Raw genomic sequence first — 17740 nt, forward strand, 5'->3', positions numbered from 1 at the left:
AAGCGGTGTGAGGGCTTATTATTTGCGGGAGGAGTTGTAGTTTCTATTGGCATCATTTAAAGTACCATATAATGTGCTGGGAAACTAAAAAAAATATATATTTGCGGGCAAAAATTGGAAAAAACGGCGATTCCTACATTGTTTTTTTGGTTTTCGTTTTTACGGCTTTCACTGTGTGGTAAAAACAGCAACTTAACTATTCTGCGGCTCAATACGATTACGGTGATACCCAATTTACATAGTTTTTTTTTATAGTTTATTACTTAAAAAACAACAACATTTTTGTTAAAAAAAAAATAGTTTTGTTTTACCACATTCTCAGAGCCATCATTTTTTTATTTTTCCGTGGATTGAGCGGTGTAAGGGCTTATTTTTTGCGGGACGAGCTCTAGTTTTTATTGGTACCATTCTTTGGTACGTAAAACATTTTGATCACTTTTTATTTAAAAAAATTTGCAAGCAAAGTTGACCAAAAAAACTGCGATTTTGGTGTTTTACATGTTATCATTTTTACGGCGGTCACCGTGCGCATTAAATAATGTTGTATTGTATTAGTTCAGACTTTTACGGACGCAGCAATACCAATTTTTTTTTTTATTTTTTTTACATTACTTGAGAGGAAAAATGGGAAAAGGGGGTTTTTTGAACTTTTAATAACTTTTTTTTCCCCTACAAATAACTGTATTAAACTTTTTTTTTTTTACACTATTTATTAGTCACCCTAGGGGACTTGAATCAGCCATCGTTAGATCGCTGGTACAATATACTGCAATACTAATGTATTGCAGTATATTGTGATTTTTCACAGGCTTCTGTTAAGCCGTGCCAGAGACACGGCTTAACAGAGGCAGACAAAAGGCAGGCCTGGGGGCCTTTTAGGTTCCCGGGTTGCGATGACAACCATTGGCACCCCCTGATCGCGGTTTGGGGGCGCCGATGAGCTGTCGGAAGGGGCCGCCCCCTCTCTATAACGAATCCGATGTTGCGGTTGACGGCAGCATTTGAGGGGCTAAACGGCTAAGAACAGCACAATCGCGGTTCCCGGCCGTTAGCCTGGGCTGTCAGTTGGAAAACACAGCTGACACCCGCAGCATATGGCGTTGGCTCAGCACGTGAGCCTGCTCCATACATCACCCCCCACACCACGACATGCTATTAAGACTTGGTGTGCGTAGGGGTTAATGCGCAATGGATGGGGTGGAGTGAAAATTTTAATTTTCCGCCGATATGCCATTTTAGTGCATTATATGTTATGCCCAGTTTGTGCCACTGAAGACAAATACCTCATAAAATATTAACCGGGTTCTCCCGGGTATGGCGATACCATATCTCTTGGTGTAAACTTCTGTTTGGGCACGCTGTAGGGCTCAGAAGGGAGGGAGTGGCATTTGGCTTTCGGAGCGCAGATTTAGCTTGGTAGTAGTTTTGTTTGGCGTTTTGCTGGTATTTCAGTTTATAATGTGGGGCATATGTAATCTGTGCGGAGAACATCAGGGGCATAATAAGAGGGTATAATAATGGGGTAAGTAAATAATAATCCGCAGATATGTGGCCGGTGTCGCACTGATAAATGGTGCCCAATCTTATCTGCTTTTGGAACACTGCACATTTTGCATCGCCATATTCTGAGAGCCAGAACGTCTTTATTTTTTCTTCACCGGAGCCGTGTGAGGGCTTATTTGTTGCGGGACAATCTGTAGATTTTATTGGTACCATTTTGGGGTACATGCGATTATATTGAACACTTTTTATTCCATCTTTTTGGCAAGCAAGGTGACCAAAAACCATCAATTCTGACAATGGTTTTTATTATTATTTTTTTACACAATTTCCCCTGGGCTATAAATTACCATTTTACTTTATTTTGCGGGTCGGTACGATTACGGCGATACCATATGTGTATAGTTTTTTTTTTATGTTTTGCAGCATTTGCACAATAAAATCACTTATTTATAAAATTAATTTATTTTTTGTGTCCCCATATTCTGAGAGCCATAACTTTTTTATTTTTCAGTCAAAAAAGCTGTGTAAGGGCTTGTTTTTTACGGGATGGGTTGTAGTTTTTATTGGTACTGCGTACATGTGACTTTTTGATCTCTTTTTATTGTATATTTTGGGAGGGGTGGTGACCAAAAATTAGAGATTCTATTAAAATAATTTTATAGTTGGGGTCGTTACGAACGCGGTGATACCAAATATGTGTACTTTTTTTTAATATGTAAATTTTTTTCCTATAATAAAAGACTTATTCTAGGAAAAAAAGCATTTTTTGTTTTTGTAACTTATAACTTTTATTTTTACACTATTTTAAAACATTATCTTTTTTTTTTTTTTACTTTTTTTTTTTTACTTGTCCAACTAGAGGACATTTAGACTTGCAGCTCTGATCGCTGCTAGAACACGTAGTAGTGTTACACCTACGTAGTGTAATGTGTTCTGCCATTGTGACGCGCCATCTTGAAGATCCGGATAAAGGACGGGGGGGGGGTTGATCGGGGGTGTATTAGGTGGCTGCTGGCCCTTATTTAGACCATTTCTCTCCTCTCACAGAATATATTCTGTGAGAGAAGAGAGAAAATGAACCGCCGCTGTTTTTACAGCAATCGCCATTATTCGTTGAGTAACGGCGATCACGTGACCGGGGTCCGGATAGAACAGTCCTCGGTCTGTGCTCTGAGGCCTCAGCTACCTCCGTAGCGGAATCCACTGAGTTTAAGCGCTTCCCAGGCGCACTATCTTATGTCAAAGCGAAAATCGCCGCGAAAATCGGCGTGCAGGGAGAGGAAAATCTGCCTCAAAGTTCCAAACGGAATTTTGAGGCAGATATTCCTCCCCCAAAATACTCCGTGTGAACATAGCCTTTGATTGTTTGTATAATGTGAACTTTGTGTAACATCTAAATATTGTGCTTTTTTAGAAGTCATTCATTTGTAAACTGCCTGAAGAAGGAGTGTCTGTGCTCTGAAAGCTTGCATATAGTATAACTTTTATGGTTAGCCAATAAAGGTATCATACCTTCTATACTTTTGTCTTTTTGCATATTGTTTCTGGCTAACACGGTACTACACTATTTTTTACTGTACTTCGTATAATGTGAACTGTAATTTTAGGTCTTTCAAGGCAGTGATGAAGAACTAAATGAGATGTACCAAAATCACCAAAGGACTGTGAGAGAGAAGGAGCGAAAACTGAATGATTACCAGCGTGAAATTGATAGAGCAAATAAAGACTATCAAAGATTCAATCGAGAGAAAGGAGAACTGCTTGTGCAACAAGGTTTTTTAACTTGTATTTTTTTATATGTTTTATCACAATTCAGTATTTTAGTCTCAGTTAGGCCTCATTTACACGAGCGTGTGCGTTTTGCGCGCGCAAAAAACGCTGCGTTTTGCGCGCGCAAAAGGCACTTGGCAGCTCCGTGTGTCATCCGTGTATGATGCGCGGCTGCGTGATTTTCGCGCAGCCGCCATCATAGAGATGAGGCTAGTCGACGCCCGTCACTGTCCAAGGTGCTGAAAGAGCTAACTGATCGGCAGTAACTCTTTCAGCACCCTCGACAGTGAATGCCGATCACAATATACACCAACCTGTGAATAAAAAAAGATGTTCAAACTTACCATGAACTGCCTGCTTCCTCCAGTCCGGTCTCCCGGCCGTTGCCTTGGTGACGCGTCCCTCTCTCGTCATCCGGCCCCACCTCCCAGGATGACGCCGCAGTCCATGAGACCGCTGCAGCCTGTGATTGGCTGCAGCCTGTGCTTGGCCTGTGATTGGCTGCAGCCTGTGCTTGGCCTGTGATTGGCTGCAGCTGTCACTTGGACTTAACTGTCATCCCGGGAGGTCGGACCGGAGTTATCGGTAAGTCAGAACGTCTTTTTTTTTTTACAGGTTCATGGATTTTCGGAGCGGAAGTCACTGTCCATGGTGCTGAACCAGTTTAACGCTTTCAGCACCGTGGACAGAGACTGTCTCCTGACGTCGCGTACCCGAACATTTTTTACCGGTTTCGGTCAAAACGAGTTTTGCCGAACCCGGTGAAGTTCGGTGCGCTCATCTCGAATTTGACACTCCGTTTGGATGTTTGTAAACAGAAAAGCACGTGGTGCTTTTCTGTTTACATTCAGGAGTTTGACAGCTCTTGCGCGAATCACGCAGTTCGCACGGAAGTGCTTCCGTGCGGCATGCGTGGTTTTCACGCACCCATTGACTTCAATGGGTGCGTGATGCGCGAAAAACGCACGATTTTAGAACATGTCGTGAGTTTTACGCAACGCACGCGCACTGCGCAAAATTCACGCATCGTCTAAACAGCCCCATAGACTATTATAGGTGCGTACGACACGCGTGAAAAGCACGCGCGTCGCACGCGCGTATAATACGCTCGTGTAAATGAGGCCTTATTCACACTTAATACAGAGATAGTGGGCTTCAAATATTAAGATTATGTCTATAGTCTTTAGGCACAATGCACTGACTTTGTGTTATCAACTTGCTCTGCGTTATATTGAAAGGGTACTGTATTCTAGTTTCAGGAAAAAAAATATTTGTTTAACTTTTCATTATACAAGTTTTAATATGTTTTCTGTATCAACAACTAATGACTGTCAAGATCTCTGCTCTCAGTCCTTTAATAGGAACTTTCATTGTTTACACCTATGCGATAAGAATCTGTCCATGGTCATGTGATGAAATACATAGGTTCTCGGTTCGTTACCAATACAGTTCTGATACACATACTATAAATAGTCTTGAACCTGTGTATCCATTACATGACGAGAACAGATTTTTATCCACTGGAAGAAAATTATAAAGGTTCCTATTGAATGACAGCAAGCAGAGACTTTAAAAACGGAGGAATTGATACAGAAAGTATTTTCGAAAAATTGTGTACATTTTCAGTATACAAAGAAATCACATTAATTTGCTGAAACTGAAATTCCCCTCCGAATTGGACACTACAAGGGAAAACAGGCATTGCATGCCTTTAAAATCAATGGATTTCTCACTGATTTCACTGACTGGATACTCAACCCGTTACATATCATCTAAGGGTGGATAAGAGGCAAACGTGTCATTTACATATAGTGAATTCACTGCAGGTTCTCAATATGGGTGTCCAAGTATCACCCTATCCAGTTTTTTCAACCTGCTGTACATTTAACGTGCATAAACTATGGTTAAAGTTCTTGGAGTATCCATCCACGGGGAAAAAATATTGACCAATAAAATAGTGCACTGACCAATTTAGATGCTTTATCAAACACCCCGTTGCATCGATCTAGTCCTTAGTCACATGGCTTAAGAAGTTCTATAGTTTTAATTTTTTCTGTGACGTATCGACACAGTGTCACGTGATTGAGGGCTGCTTGTCCCTCATGTTCGTGTGGGCTTGGTGCTGGATCGCCGGGGGCAAGGATAGTTAAGTATTGCTTTTTTGGTTCATTTGTTTTATTTCCAGCCCCTAATAAGAAACATTCACATCCCGGATAACCCCTTTAAATCTAAACTTTATTACAATATTCCACACACAAGCAGAACTTTAAAAAGTCATAGTGAAGTATACATTCCTTGGAAAAAATGGTGCATAGCTGCCCCTTTCAATAAGTTATTCATAATCGATACAGTGTGTCAACATATTATAAATATACTTCAGCAAAAATGCGCACCTTCATAAAACATGAAATACATCAAACAAGCATAAATAATTTTATTAAATGCATGCAGCGCTGTTTTTGACATCAGAATGACAGACACCACGATGGAACCTGACAGACCCCATTGTAATGTCTGTATTGATTATATATTTTTTATTTATTTAGGACGTCTGCAAATGGAGGCTGATCAGCATCAACAACAAATCAGAGCACGAGACTCTCTTATAAAGGCCCTGTCAGCACAGTTAGAATTTGATGGATTTGAGCGTACTCCTTTTAACAATAGACAAACAACGAGCTTCCAGAGACTGATCAAAGAGAGACAAGAAAAGGATGAAGCAGATTTTAAGCAAGTGATGGTATGAACAAAATACTCCGCCACCCCTGCTAGAATTCTCTCCCCCGGCACAGTGTCCACCACCCTTTCATTTAGGTGCAAATCATCTGCAGAATACAGTTTGTACCCCTATGAAAAGTCAGCCCAGTGCTCTAGAAACCCAAAGCCTTCTCCCCTACGCCAAGACTTCAGCCATGCATTTAGCTCCCGCTGTCTTTCCTGTGATGCGCATAGCACAGGCAGTATTCCAGATAATCCTACCAAGTTGAAGACAATAGCGCAGGTTCCTTTGTCACCCACCAGCCTAAGGGTTGTCCCTCTTTGCTCCCTACCAGTGTTCCACCTCACTGCAGCTGGCACACAGAGGGGGTCTTCCCTGCTTGTCTTATGCCTTATTCACACGAACGGGATAATCGGCCGTGTGAGAGACGTTTTCTAACGGCCCTTACACGACTGCATTAAAATCAATGTACGTCTTTGGGGCTAGTCACACGGCCGTTTTTTTAATGGACGGTGTGAACAGCCCTTGAAAAAATATGACGTTCTATTTTTGCCTATTTTCACGAATCCCTCAATACACTAAAGTCTAAGGGATCTGTGAAATCGCGTCCCGCACGGATGCAAATCGGACGTGTAAAATGGCCGATTTGACACCCGTTCATGTGAACAAGCCCTTACATTCTGGCGATTAGGTTTCTTCAGGACAGGTGAATTAACCCCCCCCCCCACCGTCTCTGTTGTGAACCCTGGTGCATTTTTGGCACACTATTTCTTTCTGGCACACTATTTCTTTCTGGCACATTCCTTTGACGCACTTTTTTTCCCCTGCGCTCCTATTTTGACCAACTTTTGCATGCAGCGTTGTTACAGGCTGGCTAAGGGCTCCTCCCCATGGGTACGCTAGTTGGGGACATGGTCCCCTATGTCCTGCGTCACACGGCTGCCTTTTGGGACTGGCTAGCGGTTGGTGCGTGACTTTCACGTGACCGCTGTCAACTAATCATGACATGGAGAAGGGGGCAGTTCATCAGCTCCTTCTCTCTGCTTCTCACAGACGAGCGGAAATACAGCATCACAGGACTTCTCCAGGGATGCTGCTGCTGCTGTAGGCGCTGGGACCGCGTTGTTCATTCTCCAAACAGGCAGGGTCTAGCTTTGGCACCCCTTCCATTGTTCCAAACCCCTTCTCAGACATTGAACTAGTAAATTACTGTAGGGGACATATACCTTGAACACCGTGGGCGGCAATTTCCCCCTATGTCCTGCGTCACACGGCTGCCTTTTGGGACTGGCTAGCGGTTGGTGCGTGACTTTCACGTGACCGCTGTCAACTAATCATGACATGGAGAAGGGGGCAGTTCATCAGCTCCTTCTCTCTGCTTCTCACAGACGAGCGGAAATACAGCATCACAGGACTTCTCCAGGGATGCTGCTGCTGCTGTAGGCGCTGGGACCGCGTTGTTCATTCTCCAAACAGGCAGGGTCTAGCTTTGGCACCCCTTCCATTGTTCCAAACCCCTTCTCAGACATTGAACTAGTAAATTACTGTAGGGGACATATACCTTGAACACCGTGGGCGGCAATTTCCCCCTTCAAAGGGAGTGACAGCCTGGCTCTTGCAGTATATTGAGTGTTCTCATAGTCACTATAGGTGACCCCTATACTGCCATACAAACACCAGAGAAAAATCCTCCTAAAAGCTACCTTATGTAGTTCACTTAGCCTGTTCCAATTGTAACCAAAAATTCTCATTTTTGTCAACCTACTCCTCTGTGCGATGCATGCCGGCGTCCAGGCTTAGCAACTGTTGACACCCTCCCTGTGGCCAAGCCATCTCAGCCAACCCCCCCCCCCCCCCCCAGCAATGCCCGTGCCCAATTCTGAAGCTGAACTACAATTCATTCCCTCTCCAGTGTTGTCGGTGACCTCTCCAATGTTACATAGTTTCATATAGTTACATAGTTAGTACGGTTGAAAAAAGACACATGTCCATCAAGTTGGATGGGAAAGGGGAAGGGATGAAACAAAAATTCTACACATACACATAGGAGCTGATATTTTCTCGTTCTAGGAAATTATCTTTTTTAAAGCCATCTACTGTTCCTGCTGTGACCATCTCCTGACATAGACTATTCCATAAATTCACAGTTCTCACCTCTGCAGATTGAACCTTTTTTTCTCCAGACGGAGGGAGTGCCCCCTTGAATTTTGAGGGGGGTTTACATGGAACAGGTTTTCGCTATATTTCTTGCATGGGCCATTTATGTAATTTATGTATTTATGTGAGTTAAGCATGACCCCCCCCCCCCCCCTAATCGTCCCTTTTCAAGGCTAAATAGGTTTAATTCTTTTAATCTTTCCTCATAACTTAGATTCTCCATGCCCCTTGTTCGTTTGGTTGCTCTTCTTTGTATTTTTTCCAACTCGAGGGCATCCTTTCTATGAACTGGAGCCCAGAACTGAACTGCATATTCTAGATGAGGCCACGCTAATGTAGTAATATTATATCCCTGTCCCGCGAGTCCATACCTCTTTTAAAGGGAATGTGTCGCTAGAAATATTTTTTTTTTTTAGTTAAACAATTAGTATTTAAGTGATTACACATTGTTTTAATTGTTTCAATTTTTTCACAAGTCAGGAAATATTATAAATTAGATTCTAATTTATAACATTTCCATGTGCTGGCCACTAGAGAGAGCAGTTCCCAAAATTGCAGCATTGTCACTGTGGTAAAGCAACCTCATTGATTTATGCTGCAAATTTGAGGTGGACACACTTTCCTCTAGTGTCCTCACACAATCCCCCCTCCCTTCTTCTGGCTAGTGCCAGGAGAAGGAGGGGTTTGAATGTCTTCAAACCTACACTGTGCCGCCATTTTCTGAGCGACTGCACAGTGCTAGTAGGATTAGATACAGGGCTCATCAGACTGTATCACACGAACATACACGCACATAATACACACATCATACACGAAAATGATACACACATCATACACGAACATAAATTACCTGCTCCTGCCGCCGCCGAAAAAAAAAATGGCAGCCCCCATAGAGAAGTAAAAGTAAGAACACAGTAAAAAGTAGAACATGAGAACACAAATAAATAAAATTGATGTTAACCCCTTCCCGACATTTGTCGTAAGTATACGTCATGGAAAGCCAGTTCTTTCCGCAAAATGTCGTATATACTTACGACAAATGTTTGGCACCGGCTCAGAAGCTGAGTCGGTGCCATAATCGCCGGATCTCAGGTGTATCTGACAGCTGACATCCGGCTGTAATGGCGGGGACCGAAATTAGCTTCGATCCCCGCCATTAACCCCTTAAGTGCAGCGCTCAAACGCGAGTACTGCACTTAAGGTGTTTGCAGCCCATCAGAACCCCAGCAATGAAATTGCCGGGGTTCCGGTGGCTGCAATGGCAACCAGAGGCCTAATACTGGCCTCCTAGTCTGCCTAGCACGGAAGCCGGTCAAGATCCGCCCGGCGGCGGAGCCTGATCGGCTTCCGTAGCTGCCGGCAAGATGGCGCCGGGTCAGGAGATGATCCGGCGTCATCAGCGGTGGAAGTCAGCTGTATGTTACAGCTGACATCCACCTGTAATGGCAGGAACCGGAGCTAGCTCCGATCCCGGCCATTAACCCCTTCGATGCAGCAATCGAAAGCGATTGCTGCATCGCTGCGGTTACTAGCAGATCGCCAGCCCTGACAGGCAATCAGGACTGGCGACTGCTGCTATGGCAACAGGAGACACAATGGTCTCCTGCTCTGCCATTACGGAAGCCGATTTAGGCCCCGCTGGGAGGCGAAGCCTAAGCGGCTTGCTGTCAGTGAATGACTGACAGATCTAATACATTGCACTACATAGGTAGTGCAATGTATTAGAGAAAAAAAAATATGACAGTTGGACCTTCAAGTCCCCTAGTGGGACTTGAGAAAAAGTGTAAAAGAAAAGTGAAAACAATAAAAGTTTGAAGTAATAAAATAAAACACAATCCCCCTTTTACACTTATCAAGTCCTTTATTATTGAAAAATAATAATAAACCATACGTATTTGGTATCGCCGTGACCGTTACGACCTGAGGTATCAAAATATTATATTATTTATTGCACGTGGTGAACAGCGTAAAAAAAAAAAAACGTAAAAAACTTTACCAGAGTTTCTGTTTTTTGGTCACTTTGCCCTACAAATATTGGAATATAAAGTGATCAAAAGGTCTCACGTATCCAAAAATGGTACCTATAAAAACTAGCTCGTCCCGCAAAAAACAAGACCTCATACAGCTCCGTCGATAAAAAAATTAAGAAATTATGGTTCTCACAACTTGGCGACAGAAAAAATACATTATTTTTACAAAAGTAATTTTATTGTGCAAAAAGTTGTAAAACATAAAAAAGTGCTATAAATTAGGTTTTGCCGGTATTGTACTGACCCGCAGAATAAAGTTAACATGTAATTTATAACGCATGGTGAACGCTGTATAAAAAAAACTAAAAAAGCTGTGCCAGAATTGCGTTCTTTTGTTTACCCAAAAAATAGGATAAAAAGGTGATCAAAAAGTTGCATGTACCCCAAAATGGTACCAATAACTACAGCTCGTCCCACAACAAACCAGCCCTCATACCACTACGTCTATGAAAAAATAAAATTCGTTAAGGCTCCAATAAGTCAGGAAATAAAAAAATATGCAGTTGTGCAGGTCCGAGGGGAATGTTTCTTCTGTTGCAAGAGGCGATTTATCAAGGACCTAAAATTAGGGAACCAGGAAGGGTAGGGCCCAAACATATCTGCTGGAAGCGAGGGTGCCCGTATTATACCAGGACAACACTTCCCAGCAAAATTCCCCAAACTGCAAAGGTGCGGAGTGTGGACCAAAAGGGGCATAAGAAAGGACGCCATTTATCAGTGCGACACTGGCCTGCGCAGAAAGGATTGCTTCACAGCGTAACACACATCTATGGATCATTTTATTGTTTCTTTACCCCATTATTATACTACCTGACTTATGCCCCTTATATACTCTGCCCAGCTTACATGTACCCCCACATTATAAACGGAAACACCAGTAATACTCAAACAAATCTACTACCAAGCAAAATCCGCTCTCCAAAAGCCAAATGGCGCTCCCTCCGCTCTGAACCCTACAGCGTGCCCAAACAGCAGTTTCCTTCCACATATATGGCATCGTCATACCCGGGAGAACCCTTTTAACAATTTTTGGGGTGTGTCTCCAGCGTCATAAGCTGGGCATGACATATTTGCCACTGAATGGCATATCTAGGGAAAAATATACATTTTTAATTTGCACCATCCGCAGTGCAATCATTTATGGAAAAGACCTGTGGGGTGAAATGCTCACTACACCCCTTAATAAATGCCTTGAGGGGTGAGGTTTCCATAATGGGGTCACTTCTCGGTTTCTTTTTATTATTTCACATCTGAGCCTCTGCAGTTGTGAACCAATACTTTGTAAATCGCCAAATTAGGCCTCAATTTGCCATGGTACTCTTTCACTCCTGAGCTTGGTCGAATGTCCAGGCAAAAGATTAGTGCCCCATGTAGGGTGATTCTAAAACCAGGAAACCCAGCGTAATAATTAGAGAGCTGTCTTGTTATGGTGGCACAAGCTGGGCACCACATATTGGCATATCTATTGAAAAAAATCCCATTTTCACTCTTGAACATCGAGTGCACACTAATTTCTACAAAACACCTGCAGGGTTAAAATGCTTACTACACCCCTAGGTAAATGCATTGAGGGGTGTAGTTTCCAAAATTGGGTCACTTCTGGGGGATTTCCACTGTTTTAGGCCCACAGGCACCCAGAAACCAATCTAGCAACATCTGCACTCCAAATGGCGGTCCTTCCCTTCTGAGCTCTGCCGTTTGCCCAAACAGCAGTTTATGACCACATATGGGGTATTGCAGTACTCGGAAGAAATTGCTTTACAAATGTTGGGTTCTTTTTTTCCTTTATTTGTTGAGAAAATGAAAAAATTTGCGCTAAATCTACGTCTTATTGAAGAAAAAGGATTGTTTTTATTTTCACTGCCCAATTCTAATAAATTCTATGAAACATCTGTGGGGTCAAAATGCTTACTACACCCCTAGATGAATTCCTCAAGAGGTGTAGTTTCCTAAATGGAGTCACTTTTTGGGCGTTTTCATTGTTTTGTCCCCTCAGGGGCTTTGCAAATGTGACCTGGCCTCCGCAAACCATTCCTGCTAAATGTGATCTCCAAAAGCCAAATGGCACTCCATCCCTTCTAAGCCCTGCCGTGTGTCCAAACATTCGTTTATTACCACATGTGGGGTATTGTTTTACTCGGGAGAAATTGCTTTACAAATTTTGTGGTGCTTTTTCTCCTTCAGTCCTTGTGGAAATGAGAAAAAATTTGCTAAACCTACATTTTCTTTGAAAAAATTTCGATTGTCATTTTCAGGGCCTACTTCCAATAATTTATGCAAAAAACCTGTGGAGTCAAAACGCTCACTATACCCCTAGATAATTTCCTCAATGGGTGTAGTTTCCAAAATGGGGTCACTTGTGGGGGGTTTCCACTGTTTTGTCTCCTCAGGGGCTTTGTAAATGTGACATGGCCTCCGCAAACCATTCCTGCTAAATGTGAGCTCCAAAAGCCAAATAGCGCTCTTTCCCTTCTCAGCCACGCCGTGTTTCCAAACAGCCGGTTATTACCACATGTGGGGTATTGTTTTACTCGGGAGAAATTGCTTTACAAATTTTACGGTGCTTTTTCTCCTTCAGTCCTTGTGGAAATGAGAATAAAAAATCGCTAAACCTACATTTTCTTTGAAAAAATGTAGATTTTTATTTTCACGGCCTGCTTCCAATAATTTCTGTAAAAAACCTGTGCGGTCAAAATGCTCACTTTACCCCTAGATAATTTCCTTGAGGTGTGTAGTTTCCCAGATTGGGTCACTTTTGTGGGATTTTTACTGTTTTGGCACCGCAAGAGCCCTTCAAACCTGACATGGTGCCTAAAATATATTCTAACAAAAATAAGACCCCAAAATCCTCTAGGTTCTCCTTTGCTTCTGAGGCCGGTGCATCAGTCCAGTAGCACGCTACGGCCACATGTGGGATATTTCCTAAAACTGCAGAAACTGGGCAACAAATATTGAGTTGCATTTCTCTGGTAAAACCTTCTGTGCTATAAAAAAAAATTATATAAAAAATTTATTTCTGCAAAAAAAATATGAAATTTTGTAAATTTCACCTCTACTTTTCTTTAATTCCTGTGAAATGTGTAAAGGGTTAAGACATTTTCTAAATGCTGTTTTGAATACTTTGAGGGGTGAAGTTTTTAAAATTGGGTGACTTTTTGGGGGTTTCTAATATATAAGGCCCTCAAAGCCACTTCACAGCTGAACTGGCCCCTGTAAAAATAGCCTTTTGAAATTTTCTTGAAAATGTGAGAAATTGCTGCTAAAGTTTTAAGCCTTGTGAGGTCATAGAAAAATAAAAGGATGTTTAAAAAACGATGCCAATCTAAAGTATACATATGGGGGATGTTAATTAGCAACAATTCTGTGTGGTATAACTGCCTGTCTTACAAGCAGATACATTTAAATTGAGAAAAATGCTAATTTTTGCAATTTTTCGCTAATTTTTGGTGTTTTTCACAATTAAATACTGAACATATCGAGCAAATTTTGCCAGTAACTTAAAGTCCAATGTGTCACGAGAAAACAATCTCAGAATCGCTTGGATAGGTGAAAGCATTCTGAAGTTATTACCACATAAAGTGACACATGTCAGATTTGAAAAATGAGGCTCTGTCAGGAAGGTCAAAAGTGGCTAAAGAGGGAAGGGGTTAATATCATATTAAAAGCAATACAATAATAATTAAAAAAAATCATGACACCTTCCCTTTAATACACGACAATATCTTGCTGGCCTTAAGGGGGTTTTACACTGGGCGATTATCGGGCAGACGAGCGTTCATATAGTGCTAGTTGCTGATAATTGCCCTGTGTAAACGGAAATGATCAGAAGATGACCGAGAAAATGCTCGATCGTCTGCTGGTCGTATCGTTTTAAAACAGTGAAATATTATCGTTGTGTAAACAGTGAGACGAGTAACGACTGCTCGTCCCCATCCATAGCTCCGTGTGACAGGAGCAAACGAGCTCCGATCAACCATGTCTCGTTGATCGGCACTCGCTGCATCGGCTGCTTATCGACCGCTTATCGGCCAGTGTAAAAGGGCCTTTAGAAGCAGCTGATTGACATTGTATGCTGTTATTTAGTTTATGATCTACAAATACACCCAGATCCTTCTCTCCCAGTGTAGCTCCCCCTAGGACATATGATGCATGCAGGTTGTTGGTACCCAGATGCATAATTTTACATTTATCTACATTAAACCTCATTTGCCAAGTGGATGCCCAAACTCTTAGTGTGTCCAAATCAGCTTGTAATTTATGAACATCTTCCATAGACTGAACTATATTACATAGCTTGGTGTCATCTGTAAAAATAGAAATAGTGCTATTAATCCCATCCTCTATATCATTAATAAATAAGTTGAATAATAGTGGTCCCAGCACAGAACCTTGGGGTACACCACTTATAACCGGTGACCATTCAGAGTAGGAATCATTGACCACAACTCTCTGGATACGGTCCTTGAGCCAATTTTCAATCCAATTACAAACTATGTTTTCTAAACCTATAGTCCTTAATTTACCCATTAGACGTCTATGAGGGACAGTGTCAAATGCCCTTGCAAAGTCCATAAACACTATATCCACAGCGGTCCCTCTGTTATACGTACCATGATGGGCACCTTGGTTTGCCTTGCCAATCAACAGTGTGGGTACTCTCTGTCCACATCTTATTACTGTGGCAGGTCCCCTAAACAATCCTGATCTGCGCTTAATATCACCTGACTCCTCATTCTACCCTCTCTCTCCAGGGAAGGTTTGTCTGAGGGCGAACTCTCTGATTCCAATTTGGATCTGGATGATGAGCAATCCTCCAAGTTCTCCTCTACAGTGGACAGTCTCGTCACTGTGGTCAGAGGCACCTCACTACTTACAGTTGCGGACCCGTCTCCCCCTGTGGAGATGATCACCTTCCTTTGTCGTAGGCATTCACTCAAGCCTTTCCCCTCCCACTCAGAGTTTGAAGAGGTAGTCTCGAAGGCTCTGTCCCGGGAGGACAACCTGACCAGCCTATAAATTACAATGGACCATTATCCCCTAAGCCAGCCCCTCCACCGTCACGGCTAATTCAGGGACCTAAAAGAGTGATGGCTTAGCTGATGAATTGAGCCAGGCCCTTAGCCCCTTCACCCGCATCATCAACACACAGAGAGTGTGTTGGAGCTCCTTTCCCCGGACCCTGTGTCGAAGCGTCACAACAAGTATGGCAGCTCCAAACTTCCGGGTCCATACAATGGGTACTAAAAACCTGCGATCTGTGCAGGTTTGAAAAATAAAGTATATTACGAAGTCTCTTCATTTCAGAAAAGCAAAATAATTGTTTTTATTTTCGTCAGACAACCTCTTTGATTATTATCATTTCTCTACCTCCATTTTTCTCTCCCTCCTTTTCGTGCTCTACTCTGAATTCTTCTTAACATGGGCTGGTATGCTGAGGTTCCCCAACTCTCGTCTTCCCCAGACCTTCACATTTCACATGACTTAATCAGGAGATTTTTGTTTTTTTTGTATGTGTGAACGATAGTGTAATAACATTTTCCTCACTGATTGCAGAATGTGATTACTCGTTAACTACTAACTGATATATCTCCTGACGTAATATACTTATGTTTGCGTACAAGGAAAGTGTGTGGAAAAATTTTATAAACTTGACTAAACATAGACATCAACTGCAAACTTTTCTTTACTATATGCTAATGCATGTTTGTTTTCTGCGTTGAAGAACGATTTTTCAGATAAGGAGATAATGAAGCAGAGACAAATAGATGAAATAAGAGACAAGAAGACAGGCCTTGAACGAACAATTGAGCTGAAAATTACTATGCAAAGCAAAAAACAAGTAGACCTAAGGAACATTAATTCAGAACTACAACAGCTTGAAGGCTCCACAGACAGACTACAGGAACTTGATGAAGAACTCGTAAAGACGGTGAGTTGAATCAATGTGCCAATTGAACTATATATACCAATAAGTCTTAAAAATGTAAACTTTCTTATTAATATATCTTTATACAATAAAAAATAAAAATCAGTAGCGCATGTGATTGACTTCTCAGGGTCCGACGTGGGCCGTGTAAATGAGCGCCGATCAACAAGGAGCTATATAGGGGGCGACCGCTCGTTACTCCGATTGCTCGTCACTCCGATCGCTTGTCCATGTACATTTCTATTATGTCCGCACACATCTCCCTGTTTACACAGGGAGATGTTCTGTCGACAACAATAATATTTTCAGCTACAGAAACTACAATCAGCCGTTGAACGCGTGTTTTCTCGTTCATCGGCTAATCGTTTCCCTGTTCACAGATGATTCTGTGAACGCTCGTTTGCCTGATCATTGACCCATGTAATAGAGCCTTAAGTAAAATCCCTCATTTAAAATGGCTCTTGACTACAAAAATTTGTTGTAAGGGTATGTTCACACGGCAGCGTCCGTAACGGCTGAAATTACGGGGCTGTTTTCAGGAGAAAACAGCACCGTAATTTCAGCCGTAATGGCATGTTGAGGCGCAATTTCTCTGCGTCCATTACGGACGTAAATGGAGCTGTTTTTCCATGGAGTAAAATGGAAAACGGCTCCATTTACGTCTGAAGAAGTGACAGGTGGTACTTTGACGCGGCCGTTTTTTTTACTCCCCGCCTTTTGACAGCGGGGCGTAAAAAAAATGACCGTCTGAACAGAACATCGTAAGACCTATTCAGATGAATGGGCAGATGTTTGCCGACGCTATTGAGGCGCATATTCGGATGTAATTCGGGGCTAAAACGCCCGAATTACGTCCGTAAATAGTGTGTGTGAACATACCCTAAAGATGCACCTCATATTGCATTGACCCCTTTAGGACACAGGCTATTTTGGGCCTTCAGGACGGAGCGTTTCGTTTTATTATTTTTTTGTGTTATCGCATTACCTAAAAGTTGCATATTTAACGCCATTATTTTAAGTAACATATAGTTTTTATTAATTAAAACCGGTTTCCATGCACACGACCGTATAATTACGGGCCCATTAATTTCTATGGCCGACGGACACCTTCACGTATGTCTACGGGAGGGTGTCCGAGCCGTAGAAACTGGACCGAAAAAAATAGGACATGTCGTGTATTCTGTGCTCCTATACTTTATAATGGGAGCACAGCCCGTAAAAACGTCTGGCTGCCCGCGGCCGGCCGTGCCCGTTATTTTTTAGTCTCACCAGGGGACTAGAAGTTGCAATCCTTCCATTTCTTTCACTGACCTGTAAGGCCCAAGCTGCCATGGCAGTCCATCACCTCGCAGCCAGTCAGCCTTACTCAAAACCGTCGCAGCAATGATGAATGACTTACCACTTCTTTTTGCTGTGTCATGCGTGATGCTGTAAGGGTATGTTCACACGCACTAATTACGGACGTAATTAGGGCGTTTTTGCCCCGAATTTCGTCCGAAAATAGCGCCTCAATAGCGCTGACATACATCTGCCCATTGAAAGCAATGGGCAGACGTTTGTCTGTTCACACGAGTCGTAATTTACGCGCCGCTGTCAAATGACGGCGCGTAAATAGACGCCCGCGTCAAAGAAGTG

The 17740-nt window shown here is 42.4% G+C and overlaps 1 protein-coding gene across 1 annotated transcript in view; it reads left to right on the forward strand.

Annotated features, from left to right (window-relative positions):
• The window catches only part of RAD50 (RAD50 double strand break repair protein), a 191899-nt gene that overhangs the window by 57190 nt on the left and 116969 nt on the right, over window positions 1-17740 (forward strand). Inside the window, exons 8-10 of the mRNA XM_075856559.1 lie at window positions 3111-3276; window positions 5820-6013; window positions 15902-16108. Coding sequence (XP_075712674.1) covers window positions 3111-3276; window positions 5820-6013; window positions 15902-16108 — 567 coding nt within the window. The remainder of the gene's footprint in view (window positions 1-3110; window positions 3277-5819; window positions 6014-15901; window positions 16109-17740) is intronic.

Source organism: Rhinoderma darwinii, chromosome 3 (genome assembly GCF_050947455.1).
Source record: "Rhinoderma darwinii isolate aRhiDar2 chromosome 3, aRhiDar2.hap1, whole genome shotgun sequence".
Lineage (NCBI taxonomy): Eukaryota > Metazoa > Chordata > Amphibia > Anura > Rhinodermatidae > Rhinoderma > Rhinoderma darwinii.